The sequence below is a fragment of the Hirundo rustica genome, chromosome 18, assembly GCF_015227805.2.
Source record: "Hirundo rustica isolate bHirRus1 chromosome 18, bHirRus1.pri.v3, whole genome shotgun sequence".
NCBI lineage: Eukaryota > Metazoa > Chordata > Aves > Passeriformes > Hirundinidae > Hirundo > Hirundo rustica.
This window is the reverse complement of record NC_053467.1, coordinates 1,675,157-1,700,230: the sequence shown is the minus strand read 5'-3', so window position 1 is coordinate 1,700,230 and position 25,074 is coordinate 1,675,157. Positions and strand designations below refer to the sequence as shown.

Here is a 25,074-nt window from a genome sequence, read left to right as displayed (position 1 = left end):
ATGAGAAATGGTCTCTTGCTTTAGGCTTTCAGATAAGCTTCTGTGCAAGAGCACACAGAGAGAAAGCTATGCTTTCTTTTTAGCATTATCCTTGCTTTTTTATCAATATTGGTACTGAGAATTTGCTTTTTCTTGCAACTAATGAGATATACCATTCCTAGTCCTGAGAGAGCCACTGTTTCTCACAGTGCTGGTGCAGCAAGAATTCAATTAAGACTTCTTAAAAGGTCAACAATTGTTGGGGTAGATTTGTGCCTTCTGCCTTGCCTGTGACAGAAGAGTAGCATGGTTTATTTCAGTTTAGCATGGTTTGTTTCAGTTTAACATGGTCTGTTTCAGTTTTTGGTTGTTTCATTTTTTTAAATATAAATCTGAATTGTAGGAACCTTGTGCCTTTGCGTTTCTTTCAATTTACATAAAGGTTTTGTTTTGTTTTGTTTTTACTCCATATGCAAATATGTTACAGCAGTTCTAATATCTGAAGAGATGATTGCTAATGTTTTTTAAACAGTTGATGTCTTTGGGATTTATCTCAGTATATTTTGTGATGCTGTTGAGAGACATTGCTTCTGAGATCCTGTATATAGAAAATCCTTTGTTGTCCATTACTTTTTCACAGATTTGTGTTTTTCTGTTTTGGAAGAGCTGAGAAGGAGCTCTGCTTCAGTTTTCCAGTACAGAGTGAGCCAGAATTACTCCCTTAGGACAGGGTTGGAAAGCACCTATTTATTCTTTAATAGCTTTCTATTAACTCAGGATACACAGATATTTAGGAAACTTGGTGTTGGAAGCTGGAATTTCAAACCTCTTTTGCAAGCTAGAGCTCTGTGGCATGAATTGAGGTAGATTTTTAGACCTTTCTGGTGGATACCAGAGAGGGCAGTGACTGAGGTGTGAGAAGAGATGGAAGGGAAGCATCTGCCCCAGGGAGCTGTTGCCTGGAGGTGTCTGGATGGAGAGAAGTGGCCTGTGGGCACAAGGGAGCAGTGGCCTGCTGCTGGCTGTGTGATGGAGCTGTGTTAATGGCTCTGCAGGTGAGACTGAGCTAGAGATGGGACTTGCTGGGAACAGCTGGCACCCCGTGGTTCACATGAGCTATGGCAGCCCAGGAAGGTTAATTAATATTTATTAAGGACAATGGCTTGCTTTTGTATCAGACTTTTCTGCCAGCTCCCAGTTGTCTGGCATGTTAAGACTGTAAATGCTTCTGCTGGAGTTTAGTTACTTCCCCAGCAGTGCCTTTCAGCTGAAGCCGAGATCTTCTGTCAGGGATAGAGTGTGTGAAGGGTTGAAGTCTGCTACCAAACAAAAACTCTTGAATAAAAGATATTCCACAGGAAAAAAAAAAAGGAAATAAAAAGGCTTTGTCATCAGTGGATTTTGCAATATAGTGAGGATTTCCCAGAGCTCAGCAGCTGGGTCTGACTGGTAGGAAGCCCCTGCAGTAAACTTGTGATGAATGGGATCTCAGGAAGGGAATTGGTTGTTTTGTTTTCAGCAGTTAAAGGATTCTGAGGCTGCCACAAGCTGAGGACTGGTACCCAGTGAATCCTTTCTGCCCAGCCTCACTGAATTGGCTACCTGGAAGTGTAGGAAAACATGGGAACTGCTTTGCTGCTGGCAGGGGACTGCAGAGCACAGCTGCTGGCAGCATGAGGCCCCGCTGCCGCCGAAGGGCTTCCAGAGAGCAGGTGACAAAAATCCCCACAGCATCACTGTGGCTTTCTGACCTTGACAGTTTTGGAGTGAAAATCAGTGCTTCCAGCTCTGGAATCTGCAGTGCACTTTGCCCTGCAAGCGGTGATGTGCTGGTGGTTTCTTACCCTGCCATGCTGTGAGCCCCCTGCACCCCCAGAAGGAGGTAAAAAGTTTCCATTTAATTGCTGACTCCTGTGCCTGGAGGCAGGAATGCAGCTAGGGCAGATCCAGGAGGCTAAAAGGCATAAAGAAAAAGCCTTAAATCAGTACTTCAGCACCTCTTTGCCAGAGCATCACAGTTTGCCTTAAAAATGCAGAAGATACACAAGAATAGTTGATAATACAGGGTTGTGCCCACAAACCCTAATGCTCTTGGTGTTGGGGAGTTCCTGTAGTGTTGACTAGTGGAGATCTTAATCTCCAAGAGTTGTGATTGTCTCTTTCTCTAGGAACAACTGCTGTTGTGCATCTCAGTGTAGATGGTCTTGGTTTGCACACTCGGAATTGTTTGTTGCCTGAGTTTTGTTCCAGGGAAGGTTTCACATCTCCCTAAGGGGAAGAGCAAGTGCTGGGGCTGTTTGCCTGGTTTGCTGCTTCGGAAGTCTGTGTCAAATATGGTCAGTTGGCTGTTCCTGGAGTTAGTCATTGAATTATAGAACGATTTGGGTTGGAAGGGACCTTAAAGCCCATCCAGGCTAACCTCGCACTCTGTTAGTTTAAAACCTGTGCAGGTAAAGATGAGACTCCTTGTCAGAAAGTTCTGCCTAATAAAAGATAATAAAACCTTGAAGGTTTTACCTGATAAAAGATAAAAGGGAGCAGCTGGGAGGGGGCCTTGTCCAGCCTGAGGGGTGGCTCTGGGGGCAGCCTTTGATGGGCTGGATCTGGGACCTTGCAGTGAGCCATGGCTGGAACATCTGCCTGTGCTGCGGGGTGGGCACTGTGTGCCCAGGGAGCTGCTGAGAGATGCCCGTGGCACGTTTCCCCTTTAGATTTTAACCAGGCAGATTAAGAAGTGAGCTCTTAGGAAAGCACTCAAGAAGATTCTTTTGACGGAACAAACCCCATTTGTTCCTGGCAAAAGTGGCTTGCAGCAAAGAGAAATTCTGATGTTAAGTATTTTCTGTTAAAAATACTGTTAACTGCTAAAGAGTGACAGTGTGTTTGCTTTAATGACCCCCAGAGTACATTTTAATTGTAATTTTCTCTTTAAAACACTTGTTAAAGTGCCGGGAAGTGTATTTACTGACTTGGTTGCATGCAAATGTCACATGTATTTTGAAGGAAAGGCTGACAATAGCATGAATGCATTTACGCATTTAGCTTTCTCTTTCATAGGCAATTTCTGTAGGTCGTGCTTACCAGCTATTAATGAGAATGACTGGGGCTACTGGGTGTTAATTTATTTTTTTCAAGTACTCTGTCAGTGCTCAGTAATTGTTGATGAAACTGATGGCACTTAGAGAGGGCAGGTGGGGTCTGGCCTGGACCTGGCAGAGGCTGGCATATACCTGTTGTCCTTTCCCGTTTAATGATGGTTTTTGCTGTGCCTCCACTTCTTTTCCTCCAGAAGAACACCTTTAATTTGAAGGTGGGGGTTATTTTGTGCTGAGGAGGAAAAGGCAGTTGCTGTTCTCTGTGCTGAAAGATCAAAGATCCTCTGCTTGTTGTAAATAAAAGGAATGTAACACAGGTGTCTGAATTTCTCATGTAAGCCCTTGAGAAGTGGCAGGATTGATTCCCAGTGCTCTACAGCCTTTTCATGGGAAAAAGAGCAACAAGCCTCAGTTCAGGATGGCAGCTTTGCCTTTGTGAATAATTTGGCAGAACTGTGTGCTGTCAGGTGAGGCACGAGGTGTGTTGATGTTCTGCTAACCTAGATTTGAGAGTCCCTGACAGTAAGCAGTCAGGGTATTAATAAATGGTGAAATGAGGGGGGAAATGTGCAATGCAACTGGCTTCCTGCTGGCTTAGAGAGCAGATTTGAGCTTGCAGCTTCTGTTCCATGTCTTGGGCTTCTGCCTTGTGCCCATGTGCCCAGCTCTGCCTTGTCTGTGGGAAGGGCTGTTCCCAGGGGCAGTTCCTTCCCGTTTACATTTTGCTGACAAGTAAGTCCGTATTAAGAAAATGAAAGGGGACTCCTCTCTCTCTCTCTCTCTGTTTTTTTTTTGGTTTTTTTTTTCCCCTGTTCTACCAGGATTGCAAACCTTAAAACTGTTGGAAATTTATTTCCCAGACTCTGAGGTGAAGTTCCTTTCCCAGTGTTATTTCATTAGAGCAAGAGCCCAGTCCTATGGTCAGGGCCTGTTAATGGTGCTGCAAGATAAATACAAAGTAATAAAAAACACTCTTTTTTTTTCAATTATAAAAACTGTAGCAATAAAAAGGCAGCAGGAGTTCCTGTGGTGTGGAAATAAAGGGTTTGTGTGGCCTTTGGGGAAGCAGAACCCTTTGAGCTGCGTGGTGGAAGGAGACCAGAGCTTTCCACAAAAGTTTCACCTCCTGACTGTGATCCATGTGCTGGGGCCAAGCTCTGCAGAGCCTTGGGTTTGTCCTGGCTGGAAACACTGGGGTTTTACTCATCTGGAACCACACAGAAAAGGAAAACCACAAAACCCTCAGCTTCCTGCTCTGCAGGTAACGTGATTGCAGCTCCTCTTTTCTCTACTTTCACTTTCTGCAGTGTTTGCTTGCATTAGGAATGGCTGTATTAAGGTCTTTATTTAAAATAGTTTTTGTCTTCTTAGATCCGTTCTCTCTTCACTGACAGGATGCAAGGTCTTTGTCTGGAGTTGCATCAGCTGATGTTCCAAAGCCAGTGTGTTGTTCATTTCTGTGGAAGTGCCTTCTCCTGAGGGCAGCAGCCCTGTGCCCAAATCCCTGCTTGACTCCAGCCTTCAGTGGAGCTGTGCAAGTGGTTTGATACCTGCTGCCTTCCCTCCTTCCAGCACAGCAGCAGCTCATCCCTGGCATTCTGTGCCTTTTGTCACTTGAATGACAATGTTGGGCAAGAGTGCCATCACCGCGTGTCTCCCTGAAGAGGGTTTGATGCTGCCGAGCTATTAAAGCTGCAAATTCTGTTGGAAACATCAGTCACTAGACAATGCCTGACGTGTCTCAGCAGTGGGAATCGAGGGTTCCTTCCTGTGCTTGTCCTGCTACAGGGTATTGCTAGTTCATACTGAGGGCTTCACAAGACAGTACAAAGCTGGAATTTTTATGAGTGCAGAAAGTTTTGGGGTTTTTTTGTTGTTGTTGTTGTTGTTTTGGGTTTTTTTTTTTTTTTGGTAAGGAAAACATCAGCCCAAAAGCTGGTGTTCACAGAGCCATGGTGTGATGTTTAACAAAGCCCCTGAATGTTCATTAAGTTATTTTGGTGTTGAGAAATGACTAACTTTTAGGTGTTTCTGCTGGATTTCAGCGTGAGGAAAGGTTTGAACAAAGTAAGGAAAGTGAACCAAAGTTCATTTAAGTAAGATTTTTCAGATTTTTTTGCCCTTTTTTGTTTGGGTTTTTTTTATTCCTTGCTATGTGAATTTTCCTCAATTTTTCCCTCTCCACTTCCTTGGAAAGCAGAGTAAGATGAGCTGTGACATGGCAGCAGGGCACTCCTGGTCGCAGTGGGGGTATGCTGGGCAAACTCTGGGCTCTGTACATCCCTTGTGGCATGGAGGATCTGCTCTCCCTGCAGTGAGCGGATCCAGTGGGAACACCCAGACCTGCTCTGTGGTCACAGGGAGATCTGTGCTGCTGCTGCGCTGGACAGAGTGATGGAAATTCAACAAAATCAACTTGTGTCTCAAATGCGAGTGTCAGGGCAGGTCCTGTGTGACAGGGAGAGAAAGTGGGTGGTGACAGAGCACTGGGCATGGGTGACAGGTTGTGTCTGTGCTGACAGCCTGCACGTAGCTGAGCTGCTGTGTTGGGTTTGTGTTGTTCAACTTGACTTTGGGTTGAGTTGGGTGAGCTCTTGCCAGCCTGGCACGATGGGGTCTGGCGCCCACAAGGCGATGAGAGGATGGGATCTGACTGTAGACGTGAAACCCAGCAACAGTCATTAAATACAGAGATACCATGGCTGACTGAGGAGGGCCTTGAGCTGGAAGTGGTCGGAAGATGAAAGAATATCCGAAGGAAGGATGTTGTGGCTTTGGTTATCACTCTTCATTGACATCTCAGTGCCGTGATGGAGGGCAGGTTGATGTGCTAGATCGACCACTGCAGCTGTTCTTGGGCTCTTTATCTTCAGATCTAATCCTCACCCCTGGAATTAGATCATCTTTTTCTGAAATCCAGATTGGAGAAGTACGAAAATAGGTCAGATAGATCTGTCTACAGATACCTCTTCTAAAGCTTAGCACAAAATTGTCTTGGATTTGATGTCTAAAAGTTCTCCAACTGAGTGCTTTCAAAGACAACTAAAAGCTTTATATGCCCTGTAGACTTGTGATTTAATTTCTTGCTTTAGCAACTCTACACGCCTCCATTATAATTCAGCAGAGCTAAGCAAAAATGCCCTTTGGGACCATGTATTCCAGGGTGTTCTTAAGATCCAGATCAAAATCTTTCCCAGTGTAACAGTGCAGGAAGAACCTTGCAGCTGAGACCAAATTTTCAGAAGGGCTCAGTTCCTCTCTATGGCTGCAAAGACACCGATCAGATATTTGGGAGAACAGCACATGTGAGCACTCACAAGCAAGAGACCAGTTCATATGAAGCAGATCCAAACTTGAGAAATGGGCTTGGTGTATTTTTAGTTATGCATAGATGTCAGGCTGGTAGCATTTGGAAAAAAAAACCCTATATATTACAAAGTTATGGACCCAGACATGAAGATCTGCTGTGCTTACGTTGCACAAAGGATTATCTCTTGTGGAAGTAGTGGTCAAGTGGAAAAGCAGCCCAGTGCTGGGGTCAAAGCGTTATCCCTCCCCAGGCAAGTGAAGCCTGTTAAAAGCCCACTCCAGTACAAGTCTCCTCGCTATAGTACAGATTGTTTCCAACATTTTATTTGTGGATGTTAGTGCAGCTTGAACATTTTCACACACACGCTTTCTTGGCTTATTCTTTCTAGTTATTTAACTAGTCAGTGACAGGCAGCATGTACCTGTTCTCATTCCCCTGCCTCTGCAGGATTTCTCACTCTATGATTCTGTGACTGGAGATTCAATCTGGTGGCTGGGTCCAATGTGTTTATCAGAGCCAGTGGGATGCAGGCTGTGATTTGTGTTGCCACTTTGCCAGCCTGAGGTTATCTGGAGGGATGATGGAAACATGCTTTATTCAAAGAAACTAAATCCTTTCCATTGACCTTAAGCAAAGGTCTCAAAGGGCAGATTTTTTTTCCTTGTTTTTAGTCCGAGTATAAGCTCCTAAAATTAAAAAGTAATAAAATCAACCAAGTTCCCTCCCCAGTCTTCCTTCTTGTGGTATATTTTATAATTGTTGCTGTGCTATTTCAGATTGAAAAAGTACCTGGCATGGCCCTTTGCATAATCTATTACTGTTGTTCAACAGGAGAGGCTCTAGGTGCTGCACAATAAATTTCCCGGGGCAGTGTCACACTTTATTCCTGACACCTGCTCCGTGACAGGCTCAGCTCTGCAGCGTTATGCCGTGCCTGCCTCAGGCACAGGTTGCAGGAATATTTTGGGTGAAGCAAAGTGCTGCTGTGAGAGCAGACACAGGCTCCTGGTCTGGCAGCACCTCCTGTGTGGACAGTTGAACCCTCCAGGTTCCCTGCAGTGGTGTTTCACCAGGCTTGGCACTGCACTGTGATTGTGAGCCATGTGTTAAATGCTGCTCTCCAGCCAGAAATTGCCTGAACCCCAGTTTGAGCTGGAAGCTGCTGTCTGACCCGAGTGCTGTGCTCTCCTCTGGGCTGGGAGCTTTAACCCTATTTATACAAATGGTGTTTCTATGCAGGGTGGCATCAGGGATAATATTAAAGGTTATTGGGTTTTGGAGTGTCCAAAGACTTCATTCTCAGGTTTTGCTTCAGGGAGTTTCCAGACTAAGGGAACTAATCTTAATCCGATTGCAATTTCTTGCCCTCTAAGCTTAACCTACTTTACCAGGTGTTGTGTAGAGGTATTTATAGATGCTGGAAGTGCTGTTGGATGTAGCCCATATCCTGCACTGCCAGTCACAGAGGTGGGTGTCTGCTGGTGCAGCTGTGAGCCACCTCCCAGCCCCAAATCATGCAGATGTCTCATTAAAATACTGTCTAGTATGATGGTTTTGCCATGGCGTGTGTTCATGAAGGCAGTGGCCAGTAATCCTTCCAGAGTCCTGGCTGCTCTAGGCTTGGATGTTTGTACCCCCTAGTTGGAAGCACTCTTGGGGCTGTGGGTGAATTATGGCTAAATCCTCTTTTTAATGAGGTGACTCCTAAAAAAGAGTGTACTTAGCTTACTCCTGCAGTGCAAAATCATCATTTCAGATTTGAATGCTGACTCTCAGATTATGCAAAATTGAAGGAGTAAAAACATCAATAACAGACAGATGCACTGAAAACATTTGTACCCTGTAATGTGAATTTCTGTAGTTGCAGCTCTTAAAACTAATAAGTCAAATCCCAGGCTTCTTCTTTCATCCAGACTCCTCAAATAGAACTGCATGATACGCTAAAGTTCTTCAGGTTTTGTTTCAAAATTTCAAAGTTTTTTCTTGAAAAATAGCTTATCTTGAGTGTAAGACTGGAAACCTGCTTTAGTCTCAAATTAGTTGTGCTGGTGTTGGAGTAGATCCATGAGCAAGACTGGGAAGGAAGGAAATAGAAGTGCAGGATGGTATGTTGGAAGGGTCTGTGGGGAGGCAGAGCTGTGCTAGCAGCAGCAGGAATAACCAGCTGGAAATCTTGGGAGCCTTCAGGGTGTCAGCAACTGCAGGGCTGCAGCTCTGAACGCAGGTAAATGTTCTTTGCTGTCTCTACATCAAAGCAGGCATTTTGTTAGCAGACAAGATACAGCAGTTTGGTTATTTAAAGCTGTTGGAAGAGCAGAGATCCGTGTTGGTTTTGTTTTTTTCTTTTTTCCTGTCTCACGTTAGAGTTTGCGCTAGCTTTGCTTGGAATTACCTTGGAAGAAATCAGAACTGATAGTTTTCTATTAAGAAAATGACCTCAAGCATTCAGCTGTTTCCAAATGGAAGGAAATAATCCATTCTTCCCCATTTCCTCTGTCATTTTGTTGCTGTGTTTTAATATTACAGGGGAGAGGTAGAAAGATTTCACAGCTCATTACGGATCCATTGACTTTCCTTCCTGCTGATTGCTGTCACAGTTTGTGTTTCTGTGGTTGCATCTCTTTTTTTCCTGGTTACAGTAAAGAAGGAGAGTGCAGATTGGATTCCTGGTTGGAAGGGGCTGCCCAGGGACGTGGTGGAGTCCCATCCCTGGAAGTGTAAAAAGAGGTGGATGTGGTGCTTGAGGCCGTGGTTTGATGGTGGGCAAGGTGGTGGTGACAGGGTTGGACTTGGTGATCTTAGAGATCTTTCCAACCTTAATGATTTTGTGATTCTGTAAATCATAGATGTCCTAGGTGAAGTAAAAATAGTAGTACACAATCTAACTCTGGAGGAATACTTTTGGCCTGCATGTGACCTGCTAGACAGCTGTTTCTTGTTGTTTGAACGTTGGTTGGCTGTGGTGGCCTCACAGTGATGAGAACTTAACTGCAGAGCCAAGTGCTTGGATTAATTCTGGTGACGGATAGCAGCACATAAATAATTCTGTCCTTGGCCTGGCACCCATTCACCAGTGCAGCAAGGAACAAGGGCTGCTGTGAGCCTGAATTTTTCTGGGGCTGTTGTGTCCGTGTTTTCCCCAGTTCAATGCACAGGCCTGGTGGTAGAATGATGACATCCTTTTAAAAATTGTTTTGAGGATGCCACCACCACTTTAAGGCTGGGACGATTTGTAATAAAGATTGCTATCTTTATGGGTAGATTAAGTTATTTACAACCAGAAAGCTACTTTTGGCTGTCTTTTTTCTTCTTGGAGAGCAGTCTAATGTAGGATACAATCCTGTTTAGATTCCCTCAAGACATAAGGTAGTACTTGCTACTTCTGTTCTGCTGAGGTCCAGGCCATCCTGCTTTCAAAGATGGTCTGAACTTGGTATAACCACTAACATGCTGAACAAACCCAGAAGTTCGGAACAATTGGGAAGAAAATAAGTCAGGAAACTTCATAATTTCAGGTCTGGTTTTGAGGATTACCCTAATTTGTGAAAAAATTATCTACTGCAGGGTTAGTTTAGGTTTCTTCCATATATACTCTCTTCCATAACCTTTACTGTAAAAGTTCTCAGAGAAGTAGATGTTAAATGGTTGGAATTATGTGTTGAGTTAGCAGAACTTTTAAAAGACAATTTATATAGGGTGGATATTTCTGCAGCACACTTTTGGGCAGTTTTGGTCATGCAGCCTTGGTGGTGATGGGCATTAGTGAATTCCAGAAGCACCTTAACCCAATCTCTTTTTTGTAGTGAGACAAGGTGGTCTGTAATGAACCTGTCCCTAGGAAAATCACAGCAAAACTCCTGCACTTAAAGGGGCTCTTGCCTCCAGTTAGAATGATGTGTCTGCAAGGAACAGAGATGTGGAATCAAAACTCTTGTTCAGGATGAAACTCAAGGTTTGGAGTCCACAGCTGAAGCTGTGGAAGGCTGCTGTGGAACACAGTTTGCTTTGGCTCTCCTCAGGCTTTGCTTCATTTGAATCTGTTGTTTCACTTACAGTACATTTCCATGTGATCTGCGCTGGATGGAAATTCCTGGCATTTCTCAGGATGTTCCTTTTTCCCGGTCACATTCTTTGTTCATCAGCTGAGCAGAAACAAACCATCCTGTTTGCTTCCCAGGGGCAGCCTAAGCTTCTGTATTCGTTGGATTTGTAGAAAATCCAGCTTCAGATGGTGGATTGACATAACTAAAATTATGCTTAGAAACCTACTGAGGTAGAAATCGACAGACCAATATTTAACTGTGTTAAAAAGTGTTCTGTCCCTGAGTGAAAACAGGAAGAGACTTGGTGTATAAAGTTTACAAAGAGTAAGAACGGGAGCAGGCAGTGAGAAGATTTTCTGATGAAGGTTTGTAGTTCATTGCGTCAATTTTGTGTTAATTTCAGTCTCAGGCCGCTTCAAGTCCCACGTTCTCCTGAGCTGTATGAACACTGCTGTGAGAAACGGAAAACCTTACAGCACCCTTGACCTAGGGCTGGGGTTTCAGGCATGAGAATGAAACAGACTCAAAGACAACAGAAGGAATCCCTGGATCCCATCTGAGGGCAGATTTGTGCTGCTGTGAGAGGTTGCGCGGTTCTCCACTGATTCCTGCCCAGCACCATCACCTGTGCACACCTGGGGGGAGCTGATGAACAGGGGAGGTTTCAGGGATCAGCATCGCATCCTCCAGACCCCTTGCAGCTGTGAATTCAGTCTGGTTTTGCTGTGTGTGAGGGGGGAGATGCCCTCAGGGGAGCAGTCAGAAGAGGTGTGGGAGGTTGGCCAGGCGATGGTGTGATGTTGTGACAGGTTGTGCACTCACAGAAGTCACTCTGGTTCCCTGTTGCTGCAGACCTGCCCTCAGCTGCATGCTTTGCTCAAGGGACAGACACAAGGTACGGAGTGCTCTGGGTCTGTGCTGCCTGGGTGTCCTTAGTGTCAGCTCGAAATGTGTTGTTACAGTGCCAGTGGCGAGGCACAGGCTGCCCAGAGAAGCTGTGGTTGTCTCATCATTCAAAGTTAGGCTGGGTAGAGCTTTGATCGACCTGACCTAGGGGAAGGTGTCCCTGCCCGTGGCAGGGGTTGGAATGAGTCAATCTTGAAGGACCTTTCCAACCCAAAGGCATCACCCAGGGGTTGGGAAGCTGGGGGAAATTCAGTCGTGGGCTCCTGGGAGGCCTCATTTCAGGTGTTTTGGTGTGAAGGAGTGTGCAGCTTTCCTGTGGGCAGGTGGGAACAAGACAGGGTCTTCTGTACCCCAGTGGGAGGGCTGGGGAGGGAAAACTGCCTTTGTAGTCCTGATCCTGCTGTTGCTTGAGCAGGTCATCTCAACTTCAGTAAAAATACAGAACCAGTGGCTGGCACAGTGACCAGGACCCCTCCCACACTACTGTTTATTTATTTTGTGTTTCCCGCTTCTTCTTCAGTTGGCTGCAGAGCTTTCCTGGCCACCCCTCAGACACTCTCTACTTGGCAGAAGGAACACACAGATATCCATCCTCCCTCCAGCCTGGTTATCTCCCTTTATTGCCAGCCTGAGGAGGATCAAGAACTCCAGCAGCCTTCCTGTGCTTGGAGTGTCCCATAAAAGACATCCCAAGGTGCCCTTTCCCTCTTCAGTGCCGTCCCTCAGGTCTGGTGGTGTGCCCAGGCTGTGCGTGGCAGGTTGCGCCTCTCTGCCCCATGGGTGTGTACCTGGAGGATGCTCAGCTCTGGAGCTGGAGGTGCTGTGCTTGCTGGAGCCCTGGCAGGAGATCCAGGTGCTCCAGCTGTCACAGGAGGTGCTGTGGATGCCTTGCTTTGGCAACTGCCTTGGAATGAGCTGGGGAAGAGCTTGGTATGAGAGCTGACTCTGTGTCGTCATCCCTGTGTCCTAAGGCAAGCTGTGATTTGCTGATGTTTTAAAATGTAAAATCCTTTTCTTACAGTATGTCATTTTTTTTTCCTGTTTATTTCCAGATGCTCTCAATATTTTGTGCTGACAAAAAGTTTACTTTGTGTTCGTTGTCTCCCAGGTAAACGCAAAGCGCTGAAGTTAAATTTTGCAAATCCACCTTTCAAGTCCACAGCAAGATTTACTCTAAACACTTCTGGAGTTCCTTTCCAAAATCCACACATGTGAGTATAAAGCCAATGGCACAACTAGTGGAACAACTTTGAAATTAATTAGCCAACACCCAGTGTTAGTTAAATGCAATTTGATTACTCCAGTTACTTGTAGGTTGTTTAAATCTCTCATTTTGAGTCACTGTAAAAGATTTTTTTCTAGAATTAAAGAAGAGGTTAAATTGGGATCTTTTTGGTTTACACTGGAGCTAATGCCTTCCAGAATTGATTGAATTGAATATTGTAGTTGATAATGCTAAATACACCTATAATTAATGTCTAGACTGAGTCACTGTTGTTTTCCTATCACTTTAATCAGCCTATTACTTTTTATTAGAATTTCTTTTTTCTGTGTTACTTGTGAAAGCCATAACTGTGATAGAGTTGTTTTCAGCACTAAAACAGACAAAGGTTGAGAATTATCATTTTAGCAACAGGGAGATGTTAGGGGACTTATGCAGACATTAGGTCTCAGTGAGTTTTCTAGCCAGTTTAGCCCTAGGATATCCCTGTCCAAAGTCAGAGAGCAAGTGTGGCACAGAGCTTTTCCTGACTCTAGTAAGTACCAGGGTACATCAGCACCAAAAAGATCAGCTTTGTATCCTCAGATCCACCAATCTAGCTGGACAGTGCTGCTCTGCGGCCTGTCCCTGTGGCAGATGCAGCAAGCATGCAAAAGATGTCCCACGTTTTTCTTCTCTAAGGTCTCAGGAGTTTGCTCAGTGTCAAGTCTCAGAAGCTGCACCTGCAGCCTCCCTGCTGCCTGGGCTCTCTGGAGTGTCCCTGTCATAGACTGCTCCTGCTTGGCTCTGCGTGTCACTGCCTCTCTCCTGGAGCTCAGTGCCTTCTGCTTCCACAGGACATACCTGCTGGGCGCTGTTCCTGGGAGCTTCTTTATGCTGGGCATTTCCAAGCAAGCTTTTACCAAGTTAGGAACATGTTTCTGATGAGTTATTGATGGTAATTACGATATAGAGAAATTTTACAGAGTACTTTGAATGATTCTTAAAATCCTGAGTGACCTGTCCAGCAAGTCCTCCTCTTTCCTTCTCTCTCCTTTCTGAAATAGCATATTATTACTGGTTATAGAGCTCACATTTAGGTACTCACTTTTGATGTCTTACCACATCATCAGACTCTTGTAAGGATTTTCTGCAGAGCCCCTTCTGGGGCTCTTTCATCTCTCTGACCTTCTTAGTCCATTAAATAAAGGATTTAGTCTCAGCTAGTGAGTCCCCACCATCAGCCATCTATAGGGATTTGACTTTTCTGTGTTTATCTGCCTCGGATTCACTGGAATTCACAGTGGCTCCTGTCTAGCACAGAAGAGCTTTTGTTGTTAGTCAATGGCATCTTAAGTTTCATGTTTGTGCAAGTGATTGTCAGCACTGCCCAAGACAGGTGCTGCTCTTTCCTGTGGGAGTTGCAGTTCCGGGCAGGGATTGGATCCTGGGCTGATGATGTTACTAGGTTTGAGGGCTTGCAGGTGTTTTGGGTTGGATATGATAGAATCAATGGTGATGTATCTGTGATAAAGCTTTCTTGGGAGGCTGCAAGCTGTCATGGCCATTTCTGTTGGAAAGAGATGGATGCTGTTAGCTTGGTTGCTTTCTCTGTGGTGAGGCTGGCTGAGCTTCAATGCAGCAAATTGTCCTTGTGTCCTTGATGTGTTTGTAGCAGAGGCTGTTCCTCAAAATCAGTGTTGACATCTTCTGGTTGCCTGCTTCTGTCAAGTGTTTGTCTCGCAGCTGATGTATCTCCGTCTCCTGCCTTCTTCCCTGAGATGCTGGAATGACTTTTTCCTCAGTAGGCTAGAAGCCTTTTCTAGACTTTGGATTTGAACAGGATATTTCAGAGCTCCTCACCCAGACATGTTCCTGACGCAGAGCCTGTTTCTGTTCACCGGTGCAGCTGAACAGCCTGGGTGTCCTCCCGAAACGAGCACTGGCTCCACACTGCTGGGGATTGTCCTGGACAGGCCCTCTTGGTCCAGATGGGTGGATCTGAAGATACAGAGAGGTTAATTTTTCACATGAAATTTGGGGTTCTGCGGTTTGGATCCGCCGATCCAGGGTGTCCTGTTGCTTCTGCCTGTGATGGTGTGTTGAGCAGCAGAAAGCGAGGCAGGGGTTTGGAAGGAAGGTTCATTCTGGTTCTGGGACTGCATGTGATGGAGGAGGTGTGTCTTGTTTGGTTCAGCTGGAACTGCTACCACCAAACCTTCTGGAGAAGTGCAAAGAGATTTTCATCTAGGTGTAATATGTTTCCTGCCTGTCTGTAGGGCATCCAGCACAGTTGTAAACATAATTTTACATGTGACCTCTAGAGGGTAGGGCAGAATAGAGCCTGAATTATGGCCAGTAGTTGGGGAATATAATTCATACTTGAAAGGATGCAGGCTAGAGAAGTGGTAAGAGTTTTACTGGTGGCTGATGCCTGGTCAGTCAGTGAGGCTGTGTGATTACCATACTGTGCAGGCTGGGGAGCAGTCGAGGCTGTGGAGACCTGCCAGGTTGGCACACGTCTCTTGTGAGTTCAGGCTGGCTTTGTCACTTAGACCAGATTAACAGCTGCTAACTTTGTTTTCCTGCAGCAGACGTTGCAGAGGCTGGAGGACACAAGCCATGGTTAGGGTGAGCTCTTCAAATTCTACCCCATTATACCAACTGGAAAGCATCCCACCTTTTACCTCATCTGTCCTGTGTCCAAGTAGAATTTAGGTCACAAACAAAATTAGAGTACTCCGTTATCTATGTGGAAGCTTTACAGAGCTGCTTGCAGCTGGTTTCCTTTGCTAAAAAGAGATTCAGATCACGCTAACAGGAGTGATGTGCTGAGGTGTGACTGTGGTTGTGCATGGCAGGATTTTTGGCCGGGCTGTGCTGCCCATTGCTCTTGAAAGCAAGGTGGAAACCACTTGGCTATAGATGAGATTTTTGATTTTCTGGAAAGCTTTGTGTTCTTGTGCATTGATACCTGGATGTAGACTTAGAGGATTTAGATCGACCTGCTAGGAAATGGGCAAGCACAGAGAGTGCTGTTTGACATCTGGTTGACAGCATGTTGCTTCTTGAGTGTTCTGTCTGCTGGCTGGGAAGTCTCTTGACTCTCAGAGTTGCCACTTCTTGAGAACCTGATTACCAGAGCATTGCAGTTTCACTTGGAAAGGTGATGAAATGAACTAATCTCCCTTAGTGTATAAACTTGATGTTTGACGTTTCTGGTGTCCAGCTGAACTCCACAGTCTCCCTGTATCTCGTGAGTGTTTTCATGGGTTTATTGGGACTTAAGCTTTCCAAAACTGCCTTGCATAGAGCTTCTTCTTGTGACACCTGGGAGAGTCACACACGTTCCAGAGAGCTGCCCCAAGAGCGTGCTGGATGTTCTACTGAGCTATCAGGGCTGGATTCTTCAAAAGCCAGTGGAGGTCCAGTTGCACATCAGAGTTTGCTGTTTCTCTTTTTTTCTGTATAGTTCAGGAACTGTTATTCTTGGAAAGGGTTTTGGGTTTTTTTGTTTTTAACTTTCTAAGTTTTGGTATTTCCTAAGTGTAGATCTTCTCTGCAAAGGAGCTTTTTGCCATCTGCAGCTTCCAAATTAAACTCCTCTAGCAGCTTCCACATCCCTTGGAGCTTCACTGCCCTGGTAGGACTGTTCTCTTCTTTCTGTAAGGGCTTCTATGTCTGGAGCCAAAATTTGGACCTTGTGTGTCTCCATTCAGCTAATCCACATGAATTATGTGCTGAGCACCTTCCTGCCACACTGCAGGGACCTGGGCTCCTCAGAATTTCTGGAAAGTAGTGAGCCACTCTTGGGTGTCTGAATCAAATCCAACCTGATGTTATGTAATGACCTGACTCCCCTGGGTTCCAGGTGCTTCACGGGTGCTGAGTGATTGAGCTGTGCAATTATAAATTGTTGCACAAATCTCTGCATTCCCCATCCTGTGGATGGGAAGCTGGGACGTGCTGTCTTTTGGAAGAGACAGATGTTAAGCCAGAAGCTTGTGATAGAGAGTTCAACAGGGATCTCTGATCTGTGATCCACAGGTAGCTCTGTGTTACCTGTCCCGTCTGGGCATGATTGGGAGCTGCTGTCCTGGTCCTTGTGCACACAGCCATGGTCAGAGCTGCTCATTTGGGGGCAGAATTTGGACCTTGCAGCCTTAACCCTCTCGGTGTGATGCATAACAGGATCTCCACCCAGGGCTCAGGGTAGGCCTGTCCCCCCGTGGTGGGAAGAACAATGGGTGTGAGGATGGTGATGGTGGCAAGTCACCTTCCAGAGCTCTGAGACCTGGCCTGTCCTGCCCAGACAGGGACGGCAGCTGGGTGCTGGGGCAGCACAGGAGCCGTGGTGGCAGGGGCATTGGGTTATCCAAGGTGGGAGAGGCTGGAGGCTTCTGTGCCTGTCCCTGTGGGCACTCATGGCAACACAGCCATCCTTGGCCACTGAGCTGGGACACAGATGTCTCACACATCAAGGCTCAAATGTCCCGCAGTTCTTAATTCAAGGTGTGATGGCTGATGTTTGTGTTGCCTCCTCGGGGCTGTTTTCCGTGGCAAGTTGGGCAAAAGAAGGTCTGATGGAGTAGTGGCAGAGCTGTGTTACCTCTAAAGGTGTTTTTAATGGTGTTATCCTCAGTTTTCTGGGGACACTGAGGTGGTGTCTGGGGTAAGTCACTCAAGAGTAGTGGTTTTGAGTTGACTGCCAGGTTTTTTCTACTGACTTCAATGATGTGGAGGGGAGTGAAGCATTCTGTGTCAGTGGGAATGAGAAAGGTACAGCAATGAGCTGGAAATGTTCATTTTCAAACTGAAATTAATTTCATTCAACATGAAATCTCACTCAGTGTGGCCTGCTGGGACATAGAGTGTCTGGACAGAAGAGCACCGCTGGGGATGTCTCCAGGAGTTTCCTGTAGACTTTCCTTCTCATGCCTGGCTTTTGGTGAGCTGTGTTGCCTCCCCTTCATCCAGTGACATAGCTCCATGGGTGACCTGCGGTTGTCCTTCCCTGAGACACACACCAGGCACCATCCCAGTGTTTGCAGCCTGTGCAGGACCAAGTTGCTGCTTTGGGGGTGCCTGTCATGCTCCAGAGCCTGAAGGAGAGCTGGGGGTGACCATTTTCCTTGCTTAGTCATCTTGGTTCCAAAAGCACAAGTTTATAAACCTGAATAAGAGGTCAGTGCTTTGATAGTACCTTGTGTAGTCTGCTGAGGAGCACGATTTAGGGAATTCTGTCATCCTGCCCGTGAAGAATTGGAATTTCCCCCATTCTACTCACTGTGCATGAGATGAGGGATGGTGCTGCCTTTTCTCTGAAAGCAGTTCAGGCCTTCAAGCTATGGATGATTTGGTGTGGTTTAAGAATTTCGGGTTGATGTAATTCCTCTGCTTGTGTCCTATGGTTCCAAGGTAGCGCTGGGTCTGGCAGGAGCAGAGCTGTCCCATCAGCACGCAGCAGACCCCAGGAACTCCTGAGCTGCAGTTCTCTTCACACATCCAGGGCACACATCTGCTCCTGGCACAGCTGTGTAACTCACACCAAGATGTAACTGCTGCAGTGTTTGTTTCAAAGCAGGGAAAGTAGGTCGAGGAGTTTCGGAGTTGGTATCAGCTTTTGCCTTTGTGCCGTTGTGTTACTAGAAGCAAAATTTTCTCCTCTTCTTTCCTTCCCTTTATTTTGAGGTGCTGCATCCACTTCCAAGAACAGCTCTGTATGTGCTCTAGGAAAACTGGTTGTAAGTCTTGGGGTATGGAGATTTTCAAAGCCTTCAGGACACCAAAAAAACCTCAGTGTTCTCTGGAGGGCTCATGAGAAAGCAGGAGACCACAGCTACGTTCATGTTGGACTTTTCCATAAGCAGCATCTGGATCTGTTGTATTCTCAGAGTATTCTAAGACTGTATGTTTGTCCCTTTAGTATTTTATCTGGAAAATTCTGTGAGCTGTTCTAAAACTCGCATTTCATGCTTAGTAGAAAAGGTGAGATGTGATGGCATCTCAGAGCATTCAAATGGTCTGATCAATTATTCACCAGTAACTTTTTATGGTTAAGAGGTACAGGTGAGATCCAGGATTCCATCTGACAGCCAGAAGCTCCTAAAATTTCTTTTTCCCTCTTTCCATGAGCAGTTCTTGGGATTGGAGCTTTTGGATCAAAATGATCCCAAGCCACCTGTGTGTTTGCTGTATCCCAGAGCGTCCCAGGGATCCTCTGGGCTGGACACATTGCTGCTGGCCTGCCCAGGAGGGAGCGCTGGGCATCGCTGTGTCTGAGCTCATCAGTTTGTAAGGCAGGACCATTAAAATTTTTGCCATTAATTTTTTTCCAGGGAGCAGGAGATGCTTTTGCTCATCTTTCTAAACCACCCGAGAGCACGGGGTTCCCTCTTGGCTTTCTGTAATCCCTTTCTTCAAGCCCCAGGAATCTGCTTTCTGAGCCTTTTCTTTTTTATTTTGATCCAAGGTCAGTGGGGCCATAGTTTTCCAATCCTCACATCCTGTTTGTCTTAGGGACTGGTGTCCTGGCACATGGGTGGAGTCCTCAGGCTGAAGAGAGCCCAGTATTCCCATGTTCCCTCCTCGTCCTTGGGCAAGTGCAGTATCTGCTGGCTTCCTATGCAGAACGTGCTGGTGTTAGGAGAGGAAAATGAGATGAAGCAGACTGTTATGTGTAGCATCTCTGAGTACATGTGTATAAATATATTTGTGTGTACACACAGGTTTGGTCTCTATCCGTTTTTTGGATGAATATCTTGTTCAATAATTATTTCCAAGTAGGAAAGTAGAACACGGCTTGTGCACTGGGCTGAGCTTGGTGCCTGTGTGTCTCTGCTGTGTTGAACAGCTGGTGGAGCTGGGCTCTGACCCTGAGGGGCTGTCAGTGTCACTGTTAATGTGAGAGGATCAAGCATAGACCACCACAGTTTGTATCTGATTGGAATCCAACCCTTTGACTCCAGATGGAAAACAACATTCCTGCAGGACACGTTATAAACCATCTCTCGGAATAAACTCTGCTCACTGCTACTCTATGTCCTTGGGATCCCCTGTTGCATCAGAGCAGGACAGGCACATCCTTTATCTCTTCAGACTTTAATCACCACCTCGTAGTAAAATGTCTTTTGTTTTCCCCTGGCTGCGGAAAAATGATTCAACTCTTCTGCTTTGTGGGTTCAAACTGAAGGAATCAGTCACTGCTTTTCTGTAGACATCGAGGAATGGAGAATAAAGAGAGAAGAGTCTTCGGATTCAGAGAGTGCATTGACCCCATGGGTCTTTGTGAACAACTTCTGTCCTCATTCTCTGCACAAAAATGAGTGACTTCCAGCATGTGCCGTAGAGAACGTTGGGTCTGAATGGACAGGATGCACCCAGCAAAATCAGGTGTTGAACAGAGTGGTCGTGGAAAGTATCTTGTGGTGGACAGGATGGATGTGCTGGAGGTGGGGTTGGCTGTGGGACTGAACTGGTTTTGCTGTTAATGCTGGTTTGGGGAACAGGCTTCTGAAAGGGACTTCAGTTATCTGTGCTTGCTGTGTATTATGTCTGTGGCAACTACAGACATCCTTGATATCAGGTGGATGTTCTTGGCTCAGACCACAAACACCTTTCCATTTTGGGAAACTTCAATGAAGAGAGACCAAATCATGAAATCATAGCATAAACTAAGTTGGAAAGGACCCACAAGGATCATTGAGTCTCCTGGCCTTGTGCCCTACAAAATTCCTGCCCTCTGCTTGGGAGTGTTGTTCAAACGTTCCTTGAGCTCTGGCAGCCTTGGGGCTGTGGCTGTTCCCTGGGGAGTTTGTTCAGTGCCCCACCACCCTCTGGGAGAAGAACTTTTCCTGATATCCAACATAAATCTAAATGGCCAAGCCATTTCTCTAGTGGATTATGGCAATGCTGAGCACTCTTCTTTGTTGAGCCTGTTTTAATTCCTTCCTTCCTCAGATAAGCTTGGAATAAATCCAGGTGAGCAAATGGTCCTTCATGCCTGGCAAAGTGGTGCCTTTGCAGAGACAGCTGTGGACCAGTGAAGTGATTGTTTCTGATATCTCTTGCTCCAAGCAGTGTGAAGGGAGTTGTCCTCTCTGAGGAGCACAAGGACTTTGCTACAAGGCAGCTTGTGTTCTTTTCTCTCTGATGTTCTAGGTGGGCATTTCACACCAGTGAAAAAGGGGAAAGGTGGTTGTCTGGGAACATTTAGCTCCTTACAGCACCCTTAGTTTTCTGTGAGCATCCTTGCAGAGCTTACAGCAAACCAGCTCTTGGCTCTGAAGGGTCAGTGAGAGCACCGTGCCCCAGCAGCCATCACGGAGGAGCCCAGCATGGACAATCTCACCACTCTACTGGAGCCTGGGAGTCTTCACCTGGTCTGCACAAATCTTTTGTCTTAGAGAAGGGGTACAAGTCAAATTTGGTCTACTTGGTCTTGTTACAAGCTCTTTTGGTCACCACTTTGAAGTAGCTGCGTCTCTGAATAAGCAGTCTTTGTCTTGCAGTCAGGTGCTTTCTGTGTCTCCCATCTGTCCTTGTCTGCCACAGAAAGAAATATGTGACCAGGTGCATTCTTGGCAGTGAATTTCAGGTTATTTCAGGCTGTGATGCAGCCCAAAGTTTGTGGGATATTGTGTGGTTGTATTTCTTTTAAATCCCAAAAGAGAAGTTAGACTTTTCCAGACATGGGTTGTAATTTTTTTGTCCTACAGAAGTTTGAATTAGAAAAATCGCTTATTTAGAGTATTTGAAACGAAACCATTTCTTAGAGTTGAATTAGCAGCGCTGATTATCTCAGGTGGTTCCCACAAGGAGCTGAGCAGAGCCCCTGGTTCCTTTGCTGGCCACGTGTCCGTGGCTGCAGTGGTCAGTGGTGCAAGGATCTAGGGATTGTCCTGCACACAGTGCTTAGCAGAAGCCCATCTCACCCAAGCTCCCCCACCTGCTCTGAGATAACAGGTCCTCATGTTGAGAAAGATTTCTAGAGCTGGACAGCGTGAGGGACTCTGAGATTCAGAATACAAATTTTATTCCTGGAGAGGTCTCATAGTGCAGAGTGGTGATTAACTCTTGTCAGTTGTAGGGCTCTGGAGGGAATAAGTAAGGATGTAGTTGTTCAGTTCACTCAGACTTATTTGGGAAAGGGGAATCTGATGAATGCCAAGCCCACCTGGGAGAGACCACCAGTCCTAGATTGGTGGATTCAGGATGGAAGCTCGATTTTTGACTTTTTAAAGGGAAAAAAAGTTGTTAGTAAGATCTGCCTTAGCACAAGAAAAGCAGAGCAGGGATGGTCAATGTGCATGTCACTAACATACAGGTATTTGGCTAATAAGTTAATAATGCATGTTCTAATTGTAGTAGTAATACTGTCGGAAATAAGAATTCTCACTGCTGTAAGAAAACAAATTGCTTATGACTTAATATGTTAAAATGAGTTCAAATCATCGGGTGCTGCTTTTTGCCCCCAGGGAGGGGAGGTTGCTTTGGTGTTAATTGGAAGAAAAAGGTCTGGCTGTGATTTGTGCCACCGAGTGCTCGTGCTCGGTGGGCAGTGTGACTAGCTGAGTATTGTGTTGTGTACGTTATTGTGCCATGTGATAACAGCACCATGTTTTCCTGTCATTTCCACAACTTTTCCTGGCTGAAGTGACACACAAGCAACCCTGGGTAGTAATCACATTGTCCCGTTCAGTTTCAAAAGGAGAGAAGCGGACCTCATCCAGAAACTTTCCAGCAGGCTACAGTAAGCTTTCCTGTCTGTTAGCCATTGTCAAATCTTCTCCATCCCGCAAAAATGGCATCTCTTAGAGTCATGAAATTGTCTCAGAAATAGTGTCATTCCATCGGGTGATCGCTGTGTAATAATGATTTTGCAAGCTATTTATGGTCTGTGTTGAGGTTATTTTGTTGATTCTTGTGGCTGTGCTCGTGTCTCTGTTTGCTGTTCTCTCTCAGAGAGCTGCCCGTGACTCAGGAAAGGAAATAAAAAGAATCAGCGTTCTCAGGAGGGTTGTTTAAATTAATTAGCTCAGTGTTTTCCAGTATTACCCTGAGTTCTTGAATCCAGTTTAAGCTTTGAAATCCCAGCGGTGGTGGGTTCAGTGAATGTGCCGCAGTCTGGCTCATGGCTGAGTCAAAATGAGTTTGAGATCAATGTGCTCAGTTAAATTCAGCTCAGTCTTCACCACTGTGGGTGGTGTAGGGTTAATTAAAATCCATTGTAACTCAGTATTTTACCAGGGGAGTTTAATACAAAATATTGACATTTTAAAAGCCTCAGCTAAGCCCCATTGAAGCCAGGGAGACTTAGCAGCCTTAAGCACGTGCTGGGCTGAGACATGCGGGCTGTGGAAGAGTTGGGCATCTTCCACTTTTTGTTATTGTCTTTATTTTGATGCTTTGGAGGAGCATAAAAAGCCAGAGCAGTGCTAGGGAGAATTTCAGCCTCTTATTCATAAGGAAAGGGAGCAAATGTGCTTTGCTTTAGTCTGGGTAGGTCACAGGTGCAAAAGTATTTCCTTCCTTTGCCACATTTTCTGTGTCTCTTCTTCAAGTCTAGGAATCTGTTCCTAAATACAATGAAGCCTCAGGACAGCTTACATGGATCAGAGCAAACCCAAATTAGTTCTGCTCCTCTTGCAAGGATGCTGTTCGTTCGTGAAAAGCAAAAATTTCTTCTTTTAAGAATCCAAAAACTTTGTGACAGCGTCAATATTTCCATCCCTCTTAGAAAAAAAAAAGGAACATTACTTCTGGAGACTTTTTCTAGTGGAAGTCAAACTAGGGTTGATATGGTATTAGCATTGGCCTGCAGGGTCTGAAAGTGGTTTTTAAAATGACAGAGACTTTGAGATAGAAGAAACAAAGCTGTCTCAAACCTCTCCAGGTGGTCTGAGAGTCTTGGAAGGAATGTGTCAGCCACAGTCCTAAACCCTGTTTGTACTCTGAAGTTGCACAGTGTCATTTGAACCCCGCAGTTTGCCTGGAAGCCTTTTTGTTAGGATTTACATTTTAGCTTTGGCTAAATCAGTTCTTAAAATGTCAGCTTTTTTACCAAACCTGTGGAGAAGTAGAACATATTCTCATTAACCCTAGTGAAAATAGGAGCTGTAACGAGAGACTTCTGAGGAGAATCCAGCGCCAGGCAGGCTTGGGAAGCACAGCTGGTTCACTTGGATCTTTTTGCTTCTGCAGATTTTATTCATGTCAGCTGTACCATCGAATATGTCAACTTTTGTGCTTCTTTGAGTCCCGCGGAGCTCTCGGCAAAGTGAAACAGAGGAGATAGGCAGCTACCTACAGCATCTTTTTGGCTTTGCTTCGTGTCTGTTGACTTTCAATTTTGCTTTAAAAAAAACCCCACCACCTTTTCTCTGCTTCTTTCAAACAATCCTCCTTTTTCATGCCAAGGAAATGCTCCTTTTTAAAAGCCGTGGCCTCCCTGCAGCTGGTTGTTTACAGCAGGGCTCGGGGAACTTGCACAACCTGTCTGGGAGCTTCCCAAGTTCTCCGTGGGTCTCCACAGGAGATTTTGGGCTCCTCTGGCCGTCGCAGACTTTTCCATGCGTGTCCAGCTGTGCAGCTTGTGGCGAGCAGCCTCGTGGGCCCGGCGGTGCCTGGCGCCAGCGCCCGCTCTCCTCCTGCCAAGCTGGGCACGGCTCTGACAAAGGCCAACTGTTCCCAGGAGTTGTTGTCTTGCTTGGTGCTCCTAATCCCTGGAATAACTGCTGTGACAAGCATAGTAACCATCTGCAGTGAGACCGACAACATTGGTGCCTTTCAAGTGCGAGGATGGCAGCCACCTCCTCAGCCCCTTTTTTCTTGGCTTTTTGAAAAATTTCAAAAGCAAGATGGGGAGTTGGAAGCTCAAGCCCTGGATGAGTTGTCACTCTAAGGTGCTTTTGGAAATGCTACTTTTAGCTGTTTGAAGAGTATCTAGCCCACTTTAGCTATTTATATTATATTTTTTTAAATCATGTATGAAGACCCACAGGTTCATCTTACAGATCTGGGGCGTTTGGAGAATATATGTCCAATTTTGCCCAACATTCCCAGGCTTAGAGAAGGTTGGATTGCACAGCTTAAAAACAAATTGGTAAGAGAAGGCACGTGTCTGCTGACTTTTGTGCAAACTCTGATGTGCAGCAATCCCAGGGACTGGGCACTGATTACTTTTCACCTTCACTAAACCCTGGGCTGTGTGGTTGTCCTGCTATTCTCTGAAGCAGCCTGCTGTAATATTCAGAGCACCAGGATGTAGTGCAGGGTTTAGGCAGGATTTTTTGTATTTGGAAGCATGTCCACCCTATGGATTTCTATCCTCATACATCTGCAGCAGTGCAAACATACAGATAGATGTCCTGCACTGTTGATTTAGTTTTTGTTGCCTCACTCAGATTTACATCAAAAAATTCCCAGTTTAGATGAATGCAGAGAGTCTGTGTTCTTGATTTGCATCTTTGAGCTGTTTTCTTGGCATGGGAATCCCTTGGAATTTTGATTTACACTGAAAAATTCCTGATACAAAGCACA

At 45.6% G+C, this 25,074-nt stretch overlaps 1 protein-coding gene across 2 annotated transcripts in view; it reads left to right on the top strand.

The window, feature by feature from the left end:
- Positions 1-25,074, top strand: part of MAP2K4 (mitogen-activated protein kinase kinase 4) — a 64,967-nt gene that overhangs the window by 12,361 nt on the left and 27,532 nt on the right. Inside the window, exons 2-3 of one of the 2 annotated variants that reach the window (XM_040081863.1) lie at positions 12,442-12,544; positions 22,190-22,285. In XM_040081863.1, coding sequence (XP_039937797.1) covers positions 12,442-12,544; positions 22,190-22,285 — 199 coding nt within the window. The remainder of the gene's footprint in view (positions 1-12,441; positions 12,545-22,189; positions 22,286-25,074) is intronic. The other variant, XM_040081864.2, reaches the window with a different exon arrangement.